Source organism: Thalassophryne amazonica, chromosome 17, assembly GCF_902500255.1.
Source record: "Thalassophryne amazonica chromosome 17, fThaAma1.1, whole genome shotgun sequence".
In the NCBI taxonomy this organism is placed as follows: Eukaryota; Metazoa; Chordata; class Actinopteri; order Batrachoidiformes; family Batrachoididae; genus Thalassophryne; species Thalassophryne amazonica.
In genome coordinates, this window is record NC_047119.1 from 63,811,748 (window position 1) to 63,837,034 (window position 25,287).

A 25,287-nucleotide genomic window follows, 5' to 3' on the forward strand; every position below is an offset into this window, starting at 1 on the left:
TACCACTGTGTTACATCACCTTTCCTTCTAACAACACTCAATAAGCGTTTGGGAACTGAGGACACTCTTGATTGGGTATAAAAGGAGCATCCCCAAAAATCTCAGCCATTCACTAGCAAAGATGGGGCAAGGATCACCACTTTGTGAACAACTGCATGAAAAAATAGTCCAACAGTTTAAGAACAATGTTTCTCAATGGACAATTGCACATAATTTAGGGATTCTGTCATCTACAGTCCATAATATAAACAGAAAATTCAGAGAATCTGGAGAACTTTCTACACTTAAGCAGCAAGGCCGAAAACCAACAATGAATGCCCGTGACCTTCGATCCCTCAGGCGGCACTGCATTAAAAACAGACATCGTGTAAAGGATCTTACCGTGTGGGCTTCAAAAACCATTATCAGTTAACACAGTTTGTCGCTACATCTACAAGTGCAAGTTAAAACTTTACCATGCAAAGCGGAAGCCAAACATCAACATCCAAAAATGCAGCTGCCTTCTCTGGGCCCGAGCTCATTTGAAATGGAAAACGCAAAGTGGAAAAGTGTGCTGTGGTCTGATGAGTCCACATTTCAGATTGTTTTTTGACATCATGGACGTCGTGTCCTCTGGACAAAAGAGGAAAAAGACCATCCAGATTGTTACCAGCACAAAGTTCAAAACCCAGGATCTTTGATGGTATGGGGTGTGTTCCTCAGAGCACATCTTCCTCAGAGTGAGGACTCTGAGGAAGATGTGATCCTCACGTCGAAACGTTAGTCCCTCTGTATAATTTTGTTTTCTCTTTTATTGCACTCAACAAAAATATAAACGCAACACTTTTGGTTTTGCTCCCATTTTGTATGAGATGAACTCAAAGATCTAAAACTTTTTCCACATACACAATATCACCATTTCCCTCAAATATTGTTCACAAACCAGTCTAAATCTGTGATAGTGAGCACTTCTCCTTTGCTGAGATAATCCATCCCACCTCACAGGTGTGCCATACCAAGATGCTGATTAGACACCATGATTAGTGCACAGGTGTGCCTTAGACTGCCCACAATAAAAGGCCACTCTGAAAGGTGCAGTTTTATCACACAGCACAATGCCACAGATGTCGCAAGATTTGAGGGAGCATGCAATTGGCATGCTGACAGCAGGAATGTCAACCAGAGCTGTTGCTCGTGTATTGAATGTTCATTTCCCTACCATAAACCGTCTCCAAAGGCGTTTCAGAGAATTTGGCAGTACATCCAACCAGCCTCACAACCGCAGACCACGTGTAACCACACCAGCCCAGGACCTCCACATCCAGCATGTTCACCTCCAAGATCGTCTGAGACCAGCCAGTCGGACAGCTGCTGAAACAATCGGTTTGCATAACCAAAGAATTTCTGCACAAACTGTCAGAAACCGTCTCAGGGAAGCTCATCTGCATGCTCATCATCCTCATCGGGTTCTCGACCTGAGTCCAGTTCGTCGTCGTAACCGACTTGAGTGGGCAAATGCTCACATTCGCTGGCGTTTGGCACGTTGGAGAGGTGTTCTCTTCACGGATGAATCCCGGTTCACACTGTTCAGGGCAGATGGCAGACAGCGTGTGTGGTGTCGTGTGGGTGAGCGGTTTTCTGATGTCAGTGTTGTGGATCGAGTGGCCCATGGTGGCGGTGGGGTTATGGTATGGGCAGGCGTCTGTTATGGATGAAGAACACAGGTGCATTTTATTGATGGCATTTTGAATGCACAGAGATACCGTGACAAGATCCTGAGGCCCATTGTTGTGCCATACATCCAAGAACATCACCTCATGTTGCAGCAGGATAATGCACGGCCCCATGTTGCAAGGATCTGTACACAATTCTTGGAAGCTGAAAATGTCCCAGTTCTTGCATGGCCGGCATACTCACCGGACATGTCACCCATTGAGCATGTTTGGGATGCTCTGGACCAGCGTATATGACAGCGTGTACCAGTTCCTGTCAACATCCAGCAACTTCGCACAGCCATTGAAGAGGAGTGGACCAACATTCCACAGGCCACAATTGACAACCTGATCAACTCTATGCGAAGGAGATGTGTTGCACTGCATGAGGCAAATGGTGGTCACACCAGATACTGACTGGTATCCCCCCCAATAAAACAAAACTGCACCTTTCAGAGTGGCCTTTTATTGTGGGCAGTCTAAGGCACACCTGTGCACTAATCATTGTGTCTAATCAGCATCTTGGTATGGCACACCTGTGAGGTGGGATGGATTATCTCAGCAAAGGAGAAGTGCTCACTATCACAGATTTAGACTGGTTTGTGAACAATATTTGAGGGAAATGGTGATATTGTGTATGTGGAAAAAGTTTTAGGTCTTTGAGTTCATCTCATACAAAATGGGAGCAAAACCAAAAGTGTTGTGTTTATATTTTTGTTGAGTGTAATATCTTGTCTTTGTGGTGTATTCAGTTGAATATAGGTTGAAGAGGATTTGCAAATCATTGTATTCTGTTTTTATTTACATTTTACACAACGTCCCAACTTCATTGGAATTGAGGTTGTATCTTGTTCAGCACAGACAGGTATTGAAGGTAGAACAGCTGGAATTGAACCTCCGTCTACACCTTGGTAGACCAGTTTCTACATCGCAGAACGACTTGTGTGTGTGAACTCGGATTAAATTAATCTGATATGATCTGATCGGTCCAAATACTGTTCCTTTGGATTGGTTCAGGACATGTCCACTGGAGTTGTTGTTGTTTGATTGTCCTCATTGACCTCTGATGGGACAGAATGCAGTCAGCGGTGCAGGATTAATTTCAGTGTGACCAAATGATTTGGGTGAAAGCACAGATATGTTCAGTTGACTGCGTCCAAAATAACTTTAGTGCGTCTAATTTGAAGTGTTTATCAAAGAAAACCTGCATGAATTCTTCCATGAATACTCTGACAGGGTCTCAGTTCAGGCTTTGTCTGTTTCTGGGGGGATTCCTGGTTCCTGGCAGTCCTTTGTGAGCGGACAGCGAGATGTTGATCCGGTGCTGCCTGGAGCAGGGTATCAAAGTTGTGCCATAGTGTCTAATCTGCCCCGTTGGAGCTGGTGTGTCTGAAGATTTTTTTTTTTTTTTTTGTGCACACACACAGGACGGCCCTTGTTTGTGCAGCAGTGCAGTTGTCTGGAGGTGGGGATGTTGGGGGGGCAGGTTTTTGGTGTTCTTGGCTGCAGCTGTGCCTCCTCTTAACTTGGTGAAACCAGAGCGTCCTCGCCCTGGTGGACCCATAAACCGCCCACAGACACTGAAGACGTGTCTCCTACCTTCAGCTGAAGCTCAGAAAGTAGGAGTCTAAGTGCTAAAACACGTTCAGCTCCCTCAGTACAAGTGAGAGATGCATCAAACAGCTGGAGGCATTACACGGCCGTATCGTGAGCACCTGTTTCTGTCCAGTGTTGAAGACGAGCTTGTGGACATGCTGAAAAATCCCCAAATTCCCTCAGAGCTTTACTGCAGCTCCTTTATGTGTGGTGCAGACTGGATCACTTTCCTAATGTAATGTTTTAGTTTGTGTCCTTTAATCTGCTGCTTCGGTTATAGTCCATTTATTCATGGTAATCTACACCCCCCCGCCCCCCCCACCCAACACACAGACACAGATCTAATATTACATTAAAGAAACACTGCTGCAATCTGCCATTTAGCTCATTTAGCTCATTTATTTGTAGGGATGGGTATAAGATTTTATCGATATCATCGATACCATTATCGGTACTATTATCAGCATCGATACCCTTATCAGTGCCGCTTATCGATCTGATTCCTTATCGATACCTCTTGTGAATTTTCTTTGTACTAAAAGTAGACTTTACAGTTTTTCTATGTTAACAACATTTTATTGAGTCTTAAAGTAAATAAATATAAAATTGGTCACTGGATCCTTGATCTCTGGACATAAATGAAATAAACAAAATCTGTAGTTTTTGTCTAAAGCATTTCCTTTCAGACATTAATGGCATGAATGTCTCTCCATACCTCTGAGCTGAGCTCAGTTGCACTGCACGTCAACATCAATGTAATTCATAAAGAATGTAGGATGTCTCATTTTGGGAGGAAAACACGTTTTGTTTGATTGTAGTTTATTGTCTGTATTACTTAAAAAGCCATCACTTGACCCAGCTATCTTAGCTAATTATAGGCCAATCTCCAACCTTCCTTTTCTCTCAAAAATTCTTGAAAGGTAGTTGTAAAACAGCTAACTGATCATCTGCAGAGGAATGGTCTATTTGAAGAGTTTCAGTCAGGTTTTAGAATTCATCATGGTACAGAAACAGCATTAGTGAAGGTTACAAATGATCTTCTTATGGCCTCGGACAGTGGACTCATCTCTGTGCTTGTTCTGTTAGACCTCAGTGCTGCTTTTGATACTGTTGACCATAAAATTTTATTACAGAGATTAGAGCATGCCATAGGTACTAAAGGCACTGCGCTGCGGTGGTTTGAATCATATTTGTCTAATAGATTACAATTTGTTCATGTAAATGGGGAATCTTCTTCACAGACTAAAGTTAATTATGGAGTTCCACAAGGTTCTGTGCTAGGACCAATTTTATTCACTTTATACATGCTTCCCTTAGGCAGTATTATTAGACGGTATTGCTTAAATTTTCATTGTTACGCAGATGATACCCAGCTTTATCTATCCATGAAGCCAGAGGGGACACACAATTAGCTAAACTGCAGGATTGTCTTACAAACATAAAGACATGGATGACCTCTAATTTCCTGCTTTTAAACTCAGATAAAACTGAAGTTATTGTACTTGGCCCACAAATCTTAGAAACATGGTGTCTAACCAGATCCTTACTCTGGATGGCATTACCCTGACCTCTAGTAATACTGTGAGAAATCTTGGAGTCATTTTTGATCAGGATATGTCATTCAAAGCGCATATTAAACAAATATGTAGGACTGCTTTTTTGCATTTACGCATATCTCTAAAATCAGAAAGGTCTTGTCTCAGAGTGATGCAGAAAAAACTAATTCATGCATTTATTTCCTCTAGGCTGGACTATTGTAATTCATTATTATCAGGTTGTCCTAAAAGTTCCCTAAAAAGCCTTCAGTTAATTCAAAATGCTGCAGCTAGAGTACTGACAGGGACTAGAAGGAGAGAGCATATCTCACCCATATTGGCCTCTCTTCATTGGCTTCCTGTTAATTCTAGAATAGAATTTAAAATTCTTCTTCTTACTTATAAGGTTTTGAATAATCAGGTCCCATCTTATCTTAGGGACCTCGTAGTACCATATCACCTCAATAGAGCGCTTCGCTCTCAGACTGCAGGCTTACTTGTAGTTCCTAGGGTTTGTAAGAGTAGAATGGGAGGCAGAGCCTTCAGCTTTCAGGCTCCTCTCCTGTGGAACCAGCTCCCAATTCAGATCAGGGAGACAGACACCCTCTCTACTTTTAAGATTAGGCTTAAACTTTCCTTTTGCTAAAGCTTATAGTTAGGGCTGGATCAGGTGACCCTGAACCATCCCTTAGTTATGCTGCTATAGACGTAGACTGCTGGGGGTTCCCATGATGCACTGTTTCTTTCTCTTTTTGCTCTGTATGCACCACCTCTGCATTTAATCATTAGTGATTGATCTCTGCTCCCCTCCACAGCATGTCTTTTTCCTGGTTCTCTCCCTCAGCCCCAACCAGTCCCAGCAGAAGACTGCCCCTCCCTGAGCCTGGTTCTGCTGGGGGTTTCTTCCTGTTAAAAGGGAGTTTTTCCTTCCCACTGTAGCCAAGTGCTTGCTCACAGGGGGTCGTTTTGACCGTTAGGGTTTTACATAATTATTGTCTGGCCTTGCCTTACAATATAAAGCACCTTGGGGCAACTGTTTGTTGTGATTTGGCGCTATATTAAAAAAATTGATTGATTGATTGATTGATTATAGCGTTTGGAAAGAAGTGTCATTTGATTTAAAATGGCGATTCACTTTGAAGTTATTAATTCCGACCGGACTCTGCCTCGGCAGAGAGCAGCACAGCGTTTGGAGCTGTGACAACAGAACAGAGGACGATTCTCGTTTCTTGTCCGCAACGAGACAGGAGCCCAGTTTGTGCTTTTAATCTGCACAAAAGTGATGCACATTTGACATCATTAAATGGCTTTGAGAGGGATTAAGAAGCGGACTTGCTGTGTTGTGAAAGTGTAGGAACACGGACCCACAACAGGGGTCGTAAAAGAACGGGCAATGGATAAGCCAAACAGTAACAATTTAATGTTGTAAATTGTGCACAACGGAATACAGACAACAATCAGTTTGGGACTACAGTCAATTACACGTTGGGTGACGTGTGGGCAGGCTTGAGGATAGGAGCCGCCCGTCCAGAACCGAGCCGGATCCCACACGGCCCTCACCGCCAACGGACCTGAAGAACACCGGAGCCGCCAAGTCCTGGGTCCCCAGGTGGTCACCGTCTTCAGCTGTCAGACCTGGTACTGCTGGCAGAGAATAGAAACAGCACAGGTGAGTGTGAGTACGCACACTCAGTAATCCCACAGTCTGTGTTCAGTAAGGAGGGAGCACCTCCACCTCCAATCACACACTCGTGCAGCTCCTGAGACAACCACTTATCTGGGTGGGGTGGGAGGCGAAGCCGTCGCAGTCCACACCAAACGCCAACACAGCAGACAAGGAATCCGTTACAGGAAAACGGCTGCAAAAGAGATCAGACTATTGCTCGGTTTAGATTCAGCAGAGAAAATTACCTCCAAGGTAGCTGATTTCTCGGCAGGGAGGTGGAGTTGCAGTCCGGCCTTTATGGTGATAGTGTTGAGTAGTGGATGAGTGACAGCTGGTACAGATGATGAGTGACAGCTGTCACTCCCGGTCGCTCCGACGCCCTCTCGTGCTTGAAGCCCGCACTTCAAGCAGGGCACCATCTTGTGGTGGTGGGCCAGCAGTACCTCCTCTTCAACAGCCCACACAACATGCTGCTTCTGAAAAGCAGCGAAGCAGAGAAACAACAAAGCAGCGGGTCGGAGCACTGCTTCATTGCTTCAAGCTTCAAACACAGTCGCTGCAGAAGCAGTTGATTGTAGACCCGCTGCAGGTTCTGCAATCAATGTAAAGAAATGATCATTTACCCGACAAACACCCTCAAAAACAACGGCCGCTCTGAAGGACAGATAAGGGAATCATTAAGCACAAAGGCTATTGATATTAGTGGATTGAATAAATTCTAACAATACCCGAAAAGAAACCGGGTTCTCAATACTCATCCCTAGTTATTTGTAAATTAAATGATAAAGTACGATGTTTCAGTTGTATATGTGGTTTTTAGTGTGTTTATCTGGATAAAAACTACAGCCTGACTGATATAGATTTTGGGGGGAGCACTATTAGGGATTAAAAATATTTACAATACCAATATACCTGCCTGCAGGGGTGCCAAAAATGGGAGAATAAAGAGAAGGATTCTAGGGGCCCGTTATTAACAGAGGCCTAGAGAGGCCACTAATACCATTATTATACTGACAAAATTATATGGAGGGAGCCCCGTAGATTTTTTTTCATGGGACCCAAATTCCTGGTGCACCCCTGCCTACCAGTATATGCATAACAATGGCACTGATTCCTAACATTTCATTATTAAAAAAACCCTAGATTAGATAAATTAGACATAGTCTTAGATTAGATTAAATAGAACTTTATTAATCCCTTGGGAAGACTCCCTCAGGAAAACTGAGGTTCCAGCAGCATTGTATAGCAGCACATAGGGTGAGAAACACAGAGAGTATCAAAAGTGAAAAAAAAAAGAAAAACAATTTGCAAATATAAATACACAGAAAATTTTTCTGAGGAAGATTTACTCTACTGGGGTAACATTTGGTCCCAGTCTAAATAGAGTAAAATATACTTTACCACAGGGCTAAATCAGCTCAACATAGTGTAAAATCAACTCTTATTGGAGTAAAACCACTTGCATTGACTAGACGGTGTCGCAGACTGAATGGTCCGCCCTAAAAATTGGTCCGCCCTGCCGACACTGCGCATGCATCAGTCATCAGCCGTGGTTCACGGATTAACACCTCGTTTCTGCTTAAAACTGGACTCCAGTCATCATCTGTCTCAGCGACAGATATCTGAAGCTTTGTACAATAATTTTCACATAAATTCAGCATTATTTCATCATAAAAGGCAGAGGAAGTGATCAGACTGTCACAGCTATTTGGCTTCTAGCTGTTGCATTCACTGACTGCCCGTCATTTCAAACCATCACGGGGTAACGCCTCATTCCTGCTTAAAACAGCCTCGTTTCTGCTTAAAACTGACTTTAGAATGATTTAAAGGTTTTACCTTGTCATGTGATGGTTAATAATCCCATTAATCCATTTGATCGCTTTGGGTGAAGAGAGTCCATGCACAGAGCGGCTGAGCTCCGACATGACGCATGCCCAGTGGAGGCAGGACGGGGAGGGGGAATGTTCGGTCGGCAACACCCATAGAGCTGATTTCACTCAACAATAGAGTGTTTTTTACTCTATTTAGACTGGGATCAAATGTTATCCCAGCAGAGTACATTTTACTCAACAAAATTTACTCTTTGCTCTCCTTCCCATCCCCTGTCTTCCTGTTACTCCTCCTCCCCCTGAGTGGGGAGTTGTACAGTCTGATGGCCTGAGGGACAAAGGAGTTTTTCAGTCTGTTGGTCCTGTACTTGAGAAGGAGCAGACTCTGGCTGAAGAGGCTCCTGCACAGATGTCATTCAGAGTTTTTGAGGAAGTGTAACATAAAACCCGAAACACCTTCAGCTGTAAAAGGTGGATTGTAAAAATGAGTGCATGATGTGATTTATTACAGAGAGCGAGAGAGAGAGAAAACTGATCAGTGTGTGAATTGACACTTTGCAACATGTCTGTGAGATGTTTCTTATGATTTATCCTCTTGTCTGCAGGTGTATCTCTGAATGAGATGGCCATGTTACCGCCGTGCAGTCGGACCGTCCTATTGGCTGCGGCCTTCTGTTTCCTGCCTTGTATCACTTCCTCTCTGAGCCTGGAGGATCCAAATGTCTGCAGCCACTGGGAAAGGTCAGTTCCACGCAGGGGTGCTGAAAAGGGGAGAATAAGGAGAAGGATTCTAGGGGCCCATGACGCCCAGAGAGGCCCCTAATACAATTACAAAATAATATGGAGGGGTGGCCCAGTAAGATTTCTTTTTTGGATTCTGACTGGATTTTAACTCTGTCTCAGTCTGGGAAATTGAAATTGTATCGTTTGCTGCTTTGGAAACGTTAATGTTGAGATCGCTAAACTTCTTTTGAAGTTGGTACTTTTATTTAAATCAAACTTGAATCTGTACAACCAAGAAAACTTTCAATTGTTCTGAAGAGTTTCTAGTATTTTACATATAATTACTGTTCATTACTTTATCACTATTTTGCCAGAGCCAGTCTGCTCTGTGTGAGTCTCATCCCGTCTGGTCTCAGGAGCTAAGCAGAGTGGGACCTGGTTAGTACTTGGATGGGAGACATCTTCAGAAGAATAGGGGCTGTGTGTGTTTCACCGGGTAAAACTGGAGTTGCGTCTAGTATAAAACTTGTGCCACATCCCAATGCAGATCTGTGCCTGATCTGGTGTTAACACTTGGGAACAGCTGGAACACCACCACCACTTCCATCCTTATGTGGTACTTACTAATGAGCTTCAGTATACAGATGAGGGCAAAATTATTAGTCCCCAGCACAGCATTCCTAAACATCCTAGTCTCCCCCCCCCCAATGCTAATAGCCAATTATGTGTCCTTTTTGCTGGGTAACAGCCTGCAGTCATTTGTTATAGTTTTCAATAAGTCTCAGACATGTTCCCCGACCATTCTTTGGTGAATCTCTCAAGCTCCTCCAGATTTGATGGTTTTCAGTTTACCCCGCAGATTTTCAAAGGGATTCAAGTCAGGGCTTTGTGTAGGACAGTCAGTAACATTCACATTGGTCTTCTAGAAGTTGTTCTTCATCAAGACAGATGTATGTTTTGGGTCCTTGTCATGTTGGAAGACAAAGCGATGACCCCGACCCAGTTTTGCTGCTGACTGCTCGAGGTTTTCTTCCAAAATCTTCACATATCTTTCTTTCTCCATGATTCCTTCCACCTTGAGAAGATTCCCAGTTCCAGACGCACTGAAGCATCCTCACAGTCAGTGATGCCGGTAATGCGTTACTTAGTAACTCGTCCTCACCTCTTAAAGCATGGCGACAACAGCACACCTGCACTGAGCTTTACAAAGACATTTTTATGCTTTTTTCTCCTTTATTTAGAATTCTGAGCTGAGCCGCTCCGGATCTGCTCGTTTAAAACAGCTGATCCTCCGCGACGCGTCAACAACTAACACTATTTTCCACTCAAATGCACCTAAACTCTCTTTCTGAGGACCACATGATGTGAAAATGAAATAAAACTTTCTTACTTGTAAATCTGGTCACGTTTTCTGCATAAATAAATGTTATCCATTCTTTGTGCTCAAACGCCAAAGCAGGGGCGAATCCAGTTGGAATGGGGGCGTGGGGCAAGGATGTGCCCCCCTCACAACACCCCTAGATTAAAGGTCCAGTTTTGAAGCCTTTTTTTACTACAACTACTAATACTACTTATAATAATAATAATTTCGACAAGTAAAATGTTTAGAGAGAATTTAAATATTAGAAAAATGTTAGAAAGGATTTAATAGTTACATTTATAAACAATGTAGGTTAGAAATTACAAGTTTTACTGTCACAATGCTGTCAACAGTTAAATATGAGGTCAAGAAAGAGGTCTTTATTTTACTTTTTATAAAACAAGTATTTATTTTCATTGAAGCCAAGAAAGGGTGACTATAAAGTGAGTTTTGGCAAAACAGGTATCATTGTCATGTTGAGGTGGCAGAGGGTTATTGTTGGCAGCTGGGGAAGTAACTAAAAAAGTAACTAGTAATCTAACTTAGTTACTTTTACAATTGAGTAATCAGTAAAGTAACTAAGTTACTTTTTCAAGGAGTAATCAGTAATTGGATTACTTATTCAAAGTAACTGTGGCAACACTGCTCACAGTATAACACCCCCCCGCCGTGTTTCATTGTGGGGATGTGTTCTTTGGGTTTGACGCTTCTCCCCTCTTTCTCCAAACATAAGCAGCATCTCTTTGGCCAAAAAGCTCTAGTTTAGTCTCATCTGTCCAAAGGACACGTTTCCAGTTTGCATAAACTGTCTCCAGGTTGTCCTCAGCATACTTCAGTCTGGCTTGAAGGTGTTTCTTCTGCAGAAGTGGAGTTTTTCTTGGTCCTCACAGTCCATTCCTGTCCAGGGCTGTACTGAGTGTCTTCTTTGAGACTACAATTCCTGACTTGGCCGAGTCATTCACGAGTGTCTTGGCAGTTGCTCTGAGGTGTTCACACACGTCTCGCACTAGTTTTCTTTCCAGAGTTTTTGAAATCTTTTGTTTCCTTCCTCTGCCAGGCTTGTTCTCTACTGTGTACTGTACTGTCTCTTTGAATTTCTTGATGATACTTCTCACTGCAGTTCTTGACACTTGGAAACACTCTGCATACCTTTGCGTAAACTGTGGCGTCAGATCAGCGCCAAAATCACACTCGAGTAAAAAATGCGTTTGGGCATATTATATTATGTCACACACATATGTTATTTCTGTGAGCGATTTTCGAGCGAAAGAGTAGAAATCCCCTCGCAGCAGCTTTTCCCTCACTTGAGGAGCAGTTTCCTCACGTGCGCAGAGATAATTTGCATGTGTGAAATAATATCCTATGCATTTTTTATACGCACGAAGAGATTATTTGCATGCGCATAGTGATAATTTGCACACATACAGTTAATATCATGCATGAATGCATTTTTTACGTGAGTTCGGTTTTGGCACAGATCTGACGCCATAATAAACTTCTCCTGCTTTGTGAGCATCAAAAGTTCTTTTTCTCAAGTCTAAACTAATTTATTTTGTTTTTCACATCATGTTTTTTCAAGTGACAGCTCAAGTTGTTTTTTTTTTATGGGAATACAGCGTGGAACTCCCATTGGTCCATTTCAGGTCTTAGCCTCATCTCAGTCTTGATGCACTCCGGTCTTTGTCTTGTCCAGTCTTGATGCACTCTGGTCTTGTCTTAGTCTTGATGCACTCCAGTCTTTGTCTTGTCTTGGTCTAGATGCAGTCTGGTTTTAGTCTTGTCTCGGTCTTGATGCACTCCAGTCTTTGTCTTGTCTCGGTCTTGATGCACTCTGGTCTTGGTCTTGTCTCAGTCTTGATGCACTCCAGTCTTTGTCTTGTCTCGGTCTAGATGCACTCTGGTCTTAGTCTTGTCACGGTCTTGATACACTCTGGTCTTTGTCTTGTCTCGGTCTTGATGCACTCCAGTCTTGGTCTTGTCTTGGTCTGTTTACACTCTGATCTTTGTCTTGTCTTGGTCTTGATGCATTCCTGTCTTTGTCTTGTCTCAGTCTTCATGCACTCCGGTCTTTGTCTTGTCTCGGTCTCGGTACACTCCGGTCTTTTTCTTGTCTCGGACTTGATGCACTCCAGTCTTTGTCTTGTCTTGATCTAGATGCACTCTGGTTTTAGTCTTGTCTCGGTCTTGATGCACTCCAGTCTTTGTCTTGTCTTGGTCTTGATGCACTCTGGTCTTGGTCTTGTCTCAGTCTTGATGCACTCTGGTCTTTGTCTTGTCTCAGTCTTGATGCACTCCAGTCTTTGTCTTGTCTCGGTCTAGATGCACTCTGGTGTTAGTCTTGTCACGGTCTTGATACACTCTGGTCTTTGTCTTATCTTGGTCGTGATGCACTCCAGTCTTTGTCTTGTCTTGGTCTTGATGCACTCTGGTCTTAGTCTTGTCTCGGTCTTGATACACTCTGGTCTTTGTCTTGTCTCAGTCTTGATGCACTCCAGTCTTTGTCTTGTCTCGCTCTAGATGCACTCCAGTCTTTGTCTTGTCTTGGTCTTGTCTTGGTCTTGATACACTCTGGTCTTTGTCTTATCTCGGTCTTGATCAATCAATCAATCAATTTTTTTTATATAGCGCCAAATCACAACAAACAGTTGCCCCAAGGCGCTTTATATTGTAAGGCAAGGCCATACAATAATTATGTAAAACCCCAACGGTCAAAACGCCCCCTGTGAGCAAGCACTTGGCTACAGTGGGAAGGAAAAACTCCCTTTTAACAGGAAGAAACCTCCAGTCTTGGTCTTGTCTTGGTCTGTTTACACTCTGATCTTTGTCTTGGTCTTGATGCAGTCCTGTCTTTGTCTTGTCTTGGTCTTCATGCACTCCGGGCTTTGTCTTGTCTCGGAACACTCCGGTCTTTTTCTTGTCTCGGTCTTGATGCACTCCGGTCTTGGTCTTGTCTTAGTCTTGATGCACTCCAGTCTTTGTCTTGTCTTGGTCTAGATGCACTCTGGTTTTAGTCTTGTCTCGGTCTTGATGCACTCCAGTCTTTGTCTTGTCTCAGTCTTGATGCACTCTGGTCTTGGTCTTGTCTCTGTCTTGATGCACTCCATTCTTTGTCTTGTCTCGGTCTAGATGCACTCTGGTCTTAGTCTTGTCACAGTCTTGATACACTCTGGTCTTTGTCTTATCTCAGTCTTGATACACTCTGGTCTTTGTCTTATCTCGGTCGTGATGCACTCCGGTCTTTGTCTTGTCTCGGTCTTGATGCACTCCGGTCTTTGTCTTGTCTCGCTCTTGATGCACTCTGGTCTTTGTCTTGTCTCGCTCTAGATGCACTCTGGTCTTTGTCTTGTCTCGCTCTAGATGCACTCCAGTCTTTGTCTTGTCTCGGTCTTGATACACTCTGGTCTTTGTCTTGTCTCGGTCTTCATGCACTCTGGTCTTTGTCTTGTCTCGGTCTCAGTACACTCCGGTCTTTTTCTTGTCTCGGTCTTGATGCACTCAGGTCTTGGTCTTGTCTTAGTCTTGATGCACTCCAGTCTTTGTCTTGTCTTGGTCTAGATGCACTCTGGTTTTAGTCTTGTCTCGGTCTTTATGCACTCCAGTCTTGGTCTTGTCTTGGTCTGTTTACACTCTGATCTTTGTCTTGTCTTGGTCTTGATGCAGTCCTGTCTTTGTCTTGTCTCGGTCTTCATGCACTCCGGTCTTTGTCTTGTCTCGGTCTCGGTACACTCCGGTCTTTTTCTTGTCTCAGTCTTGATGCACTCCGGTCTTGGTCTTGTCTCAGTCTTGATGCACTCCAGTCTTTGTCTTGTCTTGGTCTAGATGCACTCTGGTTTTAGTCTTGTCTCGGTCTTTATGCACTCCAGTCTTTGTCTTGTCTCGGTCTTGATGCACTCTGGTCTTGGTCTTGTCTCAGTCTTGATGCACTCCAGTCTTTGTCTTGTCTCGGTGTAGATGCACTCTGGTCTTTGTCTTGTCACGGTCTTGATACACTCTTGTCTTTGTCTTATCTCGGTCTTGATACACTCTGGTCTTTGTCTTATCTCGGTCGTGATGCATTCCAGTCTTTGTCTTATCTCGGTCTTGATGCACTCTGGTCTTAGTCTTGTCTCGGTCTTGATGCACTCCAGTCTTTGTCTTGTCTCAGTCTTGATGCACTCCAGTCTTTGTCTTGTCTCGCTCTAGATGCACTCTGGTCTTAGTCTTGTCTTGGTCTTGTCTCGGTCTTGATACACTCTGGTCTTTGTCTTGTCTCGGTCTTGATGCACTCCAGTCTTGGTCTTGTCTTGGTCTGTTTACACTCTGATCTTTGTCTTGTCTTGGTCTTGATGCAGTTCTGTCTTTGTCTTGTCTCGGTCTTCATGCACTCCGGTCTTTGTCTTGTCTCGGTCTCGGTACACTCCGGTCTTTTTCTTGTCTCGGTCTTGATGCACTCCGGTCTTTGTCTTGTCTCAGTCTTGATGCACTCCGGTCTTTGTCTTGTCTCAGTCTTGATGCACTCTGGTCTTTGTCTTGTCTCGGTTTAGATGCACTCTGGTCTTAATATTGTCTCGGTCTCGGTACACTCCAGTCTTGGTCTTGTCTTGGTCTCGGTACACTCCGATCTTTGTCTCGTCTCGGTCTTGATATACTCCAGTCTTTGTCTTGTCTCGGTCTTCATGCACTCTGGTCTTTGTCTTGTCTCGGTCTCGGTACACTCCGGTCTTTTTCTTGTCTCGGTCTTGATGCACTCCGGTCTTGGTCTTGTCTTAGTCTTGATGCACTCCAGTCTTTGTCTTGTCTTGGTCTAGATGCACTCTGGTTTTAGTCTTGTCTCGGTCTTTATGCACTCCAGTCTTGGTCTTGTCTTGGTCTGTTTACACTCTGATCTTTGTCTTGTCTTGGTCTTGATGCAGTCCTGTCTTTGTCTTGTCTCGGTCTTCATGCACTCTGGTCTTTGTCTTGTCTCGGTCTTTATGCACTCCAGTCTTTGTCTTGTCTCGGTCTTGATGCACTCTGGTCTTGGTCTTGTCTCAGTCTTGATGCACTCCAGTCTTTGTCTTGTCTCGGTGTAGATGCAGTCTGGTCTTTGTCTTGTCACGGTCTTGATACACTCTGGTCTTTGTCTTATCTCGGTCTTGATACACTCTGGTCTTTGTCTTATCTCGGTCGTGATGCATTCCAGTCTTTGTCTTGTCTCGGTCTTGATGCACTCTGGTCTTAGTCTTGTCTCGGTCTTGATGCACTCCAGTCTTTGTCTTGTCTCAGTCTTGATGCACTCCAGTCTTTGTCTTGTCTCGCTCTAGATGCACTCTGGTCTTAGTCTTGTCTCGGTCTTGATACACTCTGGTCTTTGTCTTGTCTCGGTCTTGATGCAGTCCTGTCTTTGTCTTGTCTCAGTCTTCATGCACTCTGGTCTTTGTCTTGTCTCGGTTTAGATGCACTCTGGTCTTAATATTGTCTCGGTCTCGGTACACTCCAGTCTTGGTCTTGTCTTGGTCTCGGTACACTCCGATCTTTGTCTCGTCTCGGTCTTGATATACTCCGGTCTTTGTCTTGTCTCGGTCTTGATGCACTACGGTCTTGGTCTTGATTTGGTCTTTGTTTAGGTTTTCTTAACAGCACTGTAACTAACCTAACTTGGCACATGGCGAATGCCATTGGTTGGAACATTTACCATAGTGAGAGTGACCTAATTTGCATATTAATGGGGGTCACAGAATTTGAGAGTGGAAAATCATATTCTGTTATTTTTATCACTCATTCCATCTTTTTTTTGAGATGATCTACAATTGATTTCAAGGCACCCGGGGTGAATGCTTCCTCTGTGTCCGTCACTGCTTCACGGCATCGTCCACATAAAGACGACGCTCGAGGTGATATTTGTTTTGGAGAACAAGGTGAATTTAGGTGATTTCCAAATATAGAAGAAGCTCACAAATTCATGAAGTGAGACTGAAAAGAACAAAGGTGGAGGCACATTTCCCAGATAGATTAACTTTCACCAGCTAATCTGAGGAAACAGCTGCAAACACGCAGAGAGAGAGAGAGAGAGAGAGAGAGAGAGAGAGAGAGAGAGACCAAAGACAGGAAGACGGGTTCGTTCGAGACAGACGGGCTCGTTCGAGACAAACCCGTCTTTGGAAGACATTTTGTGCAGTTACATCAAGGCACAATAAATATTGATTGTAATTTGTCTGTTTCTAATGGTGTAGAGCGACAGCAGGAGTGAGGCGATCTGAATTTGGACTTGGGTATAAATGGTAAATGGACTGCGTTTATATAGCGCTTTTCCATCTGCATCAGAAGCTCAAAGTGCTTTACAATGATAAATCACATTCACCCACTCACACACTGATGTCAGGGTGCTGCCATACAAGGTGCTCACTACACACTGGGAGCAACTCAGGGGTTAAGGACCTTGGCCAAAGGCCCTTAGTGATTTTTCGGTCTGGTTTGAACCGAGGATCCTCTGGTCTGAAGCCCAGCGCTTAACCACTAGACCGTCACCTCCTCCCCAAAATCAGGACACCCATTATAGATCAGTGCGTTCAACACCAGCTGGCCTGACTTGCTCAACGATAAGCTACGTGACGTGAAGGTGGAGGCTCCACTGGTGGTCTGGATTACCAACTACCCCACAGGTCGCCCACAGTACGTGAGGCTTCAGGACATTACATCCGACACTATCAGGAGCAGCACGGGGCACCTCAGGGGACGGTCCTGTCTCCCTTTCTATTCACACTCTACACCTCAGACTTCAGGTTATGGTCACAGGAGGTACAGGAGCGTGACCTTTTGGCACATCTGTCTGTTTAACGCTCAAACCTTCAGGAATTAATACATTACTTTAAAAAAAAATGATGTGTAATATCATATTTTCACTTTGGAAAAATGCCGGAGTTGCCATTCATTTTGATAAACTGTCTGGAATGAGTTGGTTTTAAATGAAACCATGAGAGAAAGGTGCTTTGTGCTCCATGGGATGCTTCTTTTTTTTTCTTTTCTTTTTTGTAGTGGCGGTCCAGGTGCACAAAAACACAAGCCCTGGCTTTTTGTTTGTTTTTGGTTTGTGATCGCCTTTGAATTTACCCAGCAGCACTTGCGGTGCTTAAACTCGAAACTAGCTTAGCCGACGGCGTACTGAGTCAATACTAAAAGTTAGCAGTTAGCTGTAACTTCGGTTTAGCATGATAAAAGTTAACTTTTCAGTTAGTGGATTAGCGGTTATCAAAGCTAACTTTTGGTTAGCTGTGCCCACCACTGGATTTGATGTGTTGGTGTAAGAATTAAGTACTTTTATTTTTTGTGGACTTTTATAGCCTTATTTTATAGACTTAAAGAGAAAAGGCAGCGCTCTCTCTGTCTGTCTGTCTGTCTTTCCTTCTCAATTTCAATTTCAGTGGAGCTTTATTGACTTGGGAAACATATGATTTTGTCAAAGTAAGTATGAACCATCCTGATTGGAAAGTTGTGCTCCCTAACCTCCATCAACACATCAGTTGTGCCACCAGAGAAGGAAATACTTTGGATAAAACCTACTCTGATATCAAGCATGGCTACACGACTACACAGCTACCTCACCTGGACTCCTCTGATCACATGTCCCTGCTTCTGATACCAGCATACACTCCCCCTCAGGGAAAAGCAGCCCCACAGTAAAGACTGTTAAAACCTGACCTGGTGATGCCTCACAGCAGCTGCAGGACTGTTTTGAAAACTCTAACTCGAACATCTCCAGACATCAGGACTTGGAAGAATGCACCTCAGCCGTACTCGGCTACATCTGACACTGTGTCGACACTGTCACAGCGAACAGACGCATCCGGGTGTTCCCAAATCAGAAGCCTTGGATGACAAAACAAGTCCAGGCCCTACTGAAAGAGAGGACCATCGCTTTCAGGTCAGGAGATGAGGCCAAGTACAGCACTGCCAGAACCAACCTGAAAAGAGGCATCAGGGAGGCCAAGACAGCATACATGAGGAAGATTGAGGACCACTTCATCAGTGACAACCCACGGCAGGTATGGCAAGAGGTCCAATATATCACCAACTTCAGGTCCAACAACTTCATGGCAGCTGAATATGTGTAGAGGGTCTCAGACTTCAGGTTCCTGGATACCCACATTAAGGAGGACCTGACCTGGACAGCAAACACCACTGTGCTCCTGAGAGGCTCAGCCGAGACTGAACTTCCTGAGGACTGAGACTCATCAGGAAGAACAAGTTGTCAGAGATGCTGTTGGTGGCTTTCTACAAGTGCTCCATCGAGTCGGTCCTGAGCTCTGGAATTACGCTGTTCGCCAGCTGCACTTCTGCAGAGAGGAAAGTGCTCCAGAGGGTCATCAACATCTCCTAAAAACTTACTGGTTGCCTTCTGCCCTCTGTTGAGGCCATCTACAGTACCCACTGCCCCAGGAGAGCCCACAGCATCCTCAGAGACTCATCCCACCCTGGTCACCACGTGTTTGAACTGTGACCCTCAGGGAGACGCTTCAGAACTATCAGGTCCAAAAGAAACAGACTGAAGAAGAGTTTTTTTTTTTACCCCAGAGCTGTTACTGCACCAAACGCTGAACAAACCTGATAATACTTCAACACTCAATTCAGATCTGCAGTATTCTGATGTGTGATACTCTTTCGTGTTAATTATATCGCTTTTATACTTTTTATTTTAAACTAATATTGTGTCTGTCTGCTATTTATTTATTTTTATCTTTCATATCTCTTAAACAGCACTGAAATGAGAGACTCTACCTCAGTTTCGTTGTACTTTCGTGCATTAATCAATCAATCAATCAATCAATCAATTTTTTTATATAGCGCCAAATCACAACAAACAGTTGCCCCAAGGCGCTTTATATTGTACGGCAAGGCCATACAATAATTATGTAAAACCCCAACGGTCAAAACGACCCCCTGTGAGCAAGCACTTGGCTACAGTGGGAAGGAAAAACTCCCTTTTAACAGGAAGAAACCTCCAGCAGAACCAGGCTCAGGGAGGGGCAGTCTTCTGCTGGGACTGGTTGGGGCTGAGGAAGAGAACCAGGAAAAAGACATGCTGTGGAGGGGAGCAGAGATCGATCACTAATGATTAAATGCAGGGTGGTGCATACAGAGCAAAAAGAGAAAGAAACAGTGCATCATGGGAACCCCCCAGCAGTCTACGTCTATAGCAGCATAACTAAGGGATGGTTCAGGGTCACCCGATCCGGCCCTAACTATAAGCTTTAGCAAAAAGGAAAGTTTTAAGCCTAATCTTAAAAGTAGAGAGGGTGTCTGTCTCCCTGATCTGAATTGGGAGCTGGTTCCACAGGAGAGGAGCCTGAAAGCTGAAGGCTCTGCCTCCCATTCTACTCTTACAAACCCTAGGAACTACAAGTAAGCCTGCAGTCTGAGAGCGAAGCGCCCTATTGGGGTGATATGGTACTACAAGGTCCCTAAGATAAGATGGGACCTGATTATTCAAACCCTTATAAGTAAGAAGAAGAATTTTAAATTCTATTCTAGAATTAACAGGAAGCCAATGAAGAGAGGCCAATATGGGTGAGATATGCTCTCTCCTTCTAGTCCCCGTCAGTACTCTAGCTGCAGCATTTTGAATTAACTGAAGGCTTTTTAGGGAACTTTTAGGACAACCTGATAATAATAAATTACAATAGTCCAGCCTAGAGGAAATAAATGCATGAATTAGTTTTTCAGCATCACTCTGAGACAAGACCTTTCTGATTTTAGAGATATTGCGTAAATGCAAAAAAGCAGTCCTACATATTTGTTTAATATGCGCTTTGAATGACATAACAACTAAAGATACACTGATCTGTGAAAACACCCTTAGATTTTTAAAAATACATTGCAAATTTTCTCTTGTGCTTCCCCTAGTGAAACTCCTGAACCCCCAGGGGTACACACACCACAGTTTAGGACACCCTGGAGGTTCACAACAAGGTTCAGTATGCCAAGGGCATCCGGTGTAAAACTGGTGCCAATTCAAATGACAAAACACCCCGAGTCTGGGGAGCAAAATCAGTGGATGCAGGTGATCCCTCCACTATCCCCAACAAACTTGATCATCCGCTCACATTGTTCACATTGAGGTGTTTTTTTTTTTTTATACCTTTGAGGAGGTGATGATCTAGTGTTGGGCTTGAGACCAGAGGATCGTCAGTTCAAATCCCAGCCTGACCGGAAAATCACTAAGGGCCTTTGGGCAAGGTCCTTAATCCCCTAGTTGCTCCCGGTGTGTAGTGAGCGCCTTGTGCATAGCACCACCCTGAAATCGGTGTCTGAATGGGTGAATGTGAGGCATAATTGTAAAGCGCTTTGAGCTCCTGATGCAGATGGAAAAGCGCTATATAAATGTAGTCCATTTACCTCAGCCGTGACTGTGTTTATACGAAATTGATATGTTAAACAAGATTATTAGTTTTTGAAAAGCCGGAGGAAAAGGTGATCCGTCCATATCCGTCCACTGTCCGTATCTGTTCGCCATCCCCAATGAAGTAGATGCAGTCATATTGTGTTTGTTTGTGCTGGTTTTTTTTTGTACCTCAGAAAAAATATGTAAAACAAGATTAGAAATCATCATTTTCAGGCGGTATCTCGGAGGTTGACAAGTCTGATATTTTGTTTGTTTTGGTGTGAGCAGATGACAAATTCATCAATTACGCTGTGACCAAAACAAAGATGGCAGAAAGAAAATAGTTCCACACAACTTGGATCCACTACACCTAATCGGGGGGGGGGTGTCCGTACGTAAACCCAAGGCTGAAGTATAAACATGCAGATCCATGTTGGATTTGCCTGTGGCGACCCCGAGTGCAAACAACAGAACAGCCAAAGGGGCTTACTTTTTACAGAAAGTCAAAAATGAATAAATCATATTAAGAAATAAAATACACATGTAAAATAACTTTAATAGTCCAATTAACACATTTATGGCTTGACTTCCTGCTCCTCCATCTCCTCGAACTCATGCTTGTTGTCTTCACGTGATGTGTCAGTTCTGCTTATTGTTTAGCTTTGTTCAGTTTACAAATATAAACCCTATGATTGTGTTGACATAGACCATTAATCAGTTTTAATTGTATTGTTGTCTATAAATCTGTTGAATTAAAAATCAACAAATAATGGCAATTCAACATAATTCAATGTTGTTGTTTTTTTAATTGTCACACTTTTGTAACGTTACTTAACCTGTTTTACAACTTCAACATGCTCTCCATAATACTAGGACTAGTGGACCCTAGGACTAGTGGGAAGTTCTCCAACAGACCAACGAATAAAAGAAAATGGCATCACATTCTCAATAAGGGTTTGACAAAAATCAAGTAATGGGACTGACTTGAAAAAGAAAGAATTTATAAATAGAAAACAAACAAACAAGACATTTTGAGAATTTTTGAAGGAATAAAAACTGAATTGAGTAGATGGTGAGAAGTACTGAGTACTAACCGCCGTAACCAGTGGAACAGCTGAGTGAGTGGCGCTGCTAACAAGCAGTCACACGGCCGTCATAAGTCAGCCATTGTCACTGATCTCAGCGTGTTTGATTCGCCCGCTGAACACGATCATTCACACTTTGCTAAATGCTCACAGTCAGAGCTGGTTGAGTCTTAAGTAACGGAAACGCAAGCCCACACACAGACTGGGGTCAGTGCCCAAGCGGGACGGGGGAGGCAAAGTGGATCCTGCCAGAATGTACGAGTCACTTAATGACGGCCCCAATCAAATGCTCAGTGGTTCCTGGAACTGGACTCACGGGACCACATGGTGCTGTGTAAACATCAGTGATGGGCTGTTGCTCTTATTTTGCATGTGCGGAAAACAGAGAGAGGAACAGAGGAACCGCGGATTAACTTTTATGATGTGATCAGCTGTTCGTCTGACAGCTGTTCTAGCTGATCGCACTCATCTGAGGTTGTGGAGTTTGTGCACTGACTTATGGAAAGTAACACTGGCACACAGTTATATCATTATATGGATGTCCTGTCACGTGACAAAACAGAGTCAAAACATGTAATTATTACCTCCATAGAGGAAATAATGTGTGTTTGTCAGCAGGATAGTTAGAAAAGATATTAACAGGTGTCAGCAGGTTTCCATGACTCTGTTATTTTGCCCAAAGTGAAGTCCCAAATTGAAAGTATGTTAAATGGAAACGTGTATTTCGAAACAATTCTCAAATATCACAAAAAAAATTTTACGCTCACATGAGATGGAAATTTGAAAAACATAGGAAAAACATAGGAGATTGCGTAATTAGCTTATCCCTCCCCTAACCTTGACAGCGGCACAAACATTTTGAGAACGTTAGGCCTAATGTTCTCAAAATGTTTGTGCCAATGTTATTGGCAAACTTTCTGGGAACCAAAAAGAAACTGTTTTTTAGGCCTAACGTTTTCAAAACATTTGTGCTAACATTCTCAAAACATTTGTGCTAATGTTATTGTCAAATGTTCTGGGAACCAAAAAGAAACTGTTTCTTAAATGTTCCCAGAGCATTAGGCCTAATGCTACGTTTACACATAACGACGACAAGTCACGAATGCCACGAAGTCCACATTCTTGGCCGCTGATCACGAATGTGATGATTCGGGGCAGAGGCGTCAGGTGTCCTCAGGAACTGCTGCAACCTGTTACCACACGTTACGATTAATGGCACATGTTGCCGGAGAATTATCAGGAACCATTACGCACGGTCAAGAATAATGTTCCGCGTTGTTATGCACTATCGCGCGCTATTGCGTGTAACAGAGCATCGTTAAGTTCTGTCACGTTGTGAACGAGGTGAATTGTCTCCACACACACACCCATATTCTTCCAACCGAATTCAGATCGCTCCAGTTTTTCAGAAGAACTTTGTGACTGCATGCGTAGTTGGGCTCTGTGCCATGGAGTGGCGCAGAGAGGAGGAGGACAGAGCCAGATGTGTGGCTTCATGCGGCTCTCGTCTGGCACATTTCCCCAAACATCAGGCACATGCAGCAGGTGGAACACCTGCATGAGCGCGCTGAAGAGCACTGAAATTTGACTTTTAGCCGACTTGGTGTCAGCAATCAAACAATGTTGTGCAGCGCAGGGTTTAATTGTGCGCGCGCTTCTTCCTCTGCCAGACTGGAGGAGGTGCAGAGATGTCTGGCTGCATGTGAGTCTCCTCTCACTCCTCTGGTTGCTCAGACTCGTTCTCCCGCTCATCGGTTACAGCAGGTGGAACTCCTGCAGGAACATCCTGAGGAGCTTCAGCAGGAACTGTGGAACGACATTTGGAGCCAAGTTTAATTGTGTGCACGTGACAGAAAACTGATTTGTCGTGGCGCGCAGTGAAATGTGACACCGCGTTACAAGTCGTGTCAAAACTTGACAGTTTCCGTGTCACTTTCTAATAACGCGTGACAGTTTGGGCTCCAAGAACCATCACAGGAACCACTACGAACGTTGTCACATTCTATTAAGGATCAGTACTCATCAAGACGGATCAACACGCTCAGTTGCGACCTCCACGACGTGAGACGAAATGAGGGTGGTGTGTGATATTCATGGAAGATTTTTTGACAGGCAAAAACATGATCCACGAATATCAAGAATATCACACCAACACGCACTATTAAGAAACCTGTTCAGATGCGTTAAGTCACATTAAGAATGTCAGGAATGTGTCACGAATGACAGAAAAATGACATTCGCATAACGCGTCTTATGTGTAAACGCACCTTTACATTCTCAAAACATTTGTGCTTATGTTATTGTCAAATGTTCTGGGAACCAACAAGAAACTGTTTCTTAAATGTTCCCAGAGCATTAGGCCTAACGTTCTCAAAACATTTGTGCTTATGTTATTGCCAAATGTTTTGGGAACCAAAAATTATTTTTTTTAAATGTTCCCATAACGTTAGGCCTAATGTTCTCAAAATGTTTGTGCTAATGTTATTGTCAAACGTTCTGGGGACCAAAAAGAAACTGTTTCTTAAATGTTCCCAGAATGTTAAGACTAACGTTCTCAAAATGTTTGTGCTTCTGTTATTGCCAAATGTTCTGGGAACCAAAAATATATTTTTTTTAAATGTTCCCAGAATGTTAGGCCTAATGTTCTGAAAATGTTTGTGCTAATTTATTGTCAAACCTTCTGGGAACCAAAAAGTAACTGTTTTTTAAATGTTCTCAGAATGTTAGGTCTAACATTCTCAAACTGTTTGTGCGAGAGCATTTCATAAAATGGAAAAATACTTCAGAAGCACGTCTGTTTTCACGTACAGTTCGTAACCACTGTTAAAACACTTTCTTCTCACATGAGATTTCATATAAATTCCACTAATAAATAAAATGACAAACTGAAACGTTGTAAAGCTTTGAAGCCTTGAACCGAGTAGACATTTAAAGTAACAGTTCTTGGTCAGAGGTTTTTAGAATTAATCTGGACTGTGACAAAGAAAACGTTGTTGATGTTGAAGCTGAGCTCCACGGAGCTTCACGGAGCCTCCACACTCCTCTGAGCACAGCTAAGGTCCCAGAGAACCTCCATCCTTCACGACCTGATCCGTTTCCAGGTCCCATGAGTGACAAAAGGTGCTCCTCGTGTCTCACGTGTCTTTTCTGTCTTTTCTGTCTTTCAGCTACTCTGTTACGGTGCAGGAATCGTACGCGCACCCCTACGATCAGATCTATTACACCAGCTGTGCAGATATCCTCAACTGGTTCAAGTGCACAAGACACAGGTGAGGACATGTTTACACACAGCTGGTCAAAGACGCATCGAGCAGACTACAAATCTGTGTGTCCCAGACCCCAATCACAGAACACACACACACACACACACACACACACACACACCACTGAGTCCGTCCTGCTCCACCTCTCTTCTGTAAGGGGGCGTGGCAGCAGCGTTGGCTTTCCATTTAATAAACAAAGAAAT

The 25,287-nt window shown here is 43.6% G+C and overlaps 1 protein-coding gene across 1 annotated transcript in view; it reads left to right on the top strand.

Moving 5' to 3' along the window:
* The window catches only part of megf10 (multiple EGF-like-domains 10), a 220,585-nt gene that overhangs the window by 14,093 nt on the left and 181,205 nt on the right, over positions 1-25,287 (top strand). Inside the window, 2 exon segments of the mRNA XM_034191821.1 lie at positions 8,923-9,058; positions 24,989-25,090. Coding sequence (XP_034047712.1) covers positions 8,940-9,058; positions 24,989-25,090 — 221 coding nt within the window. The 5' untranslated portion in view covers positions 8,923-8,939.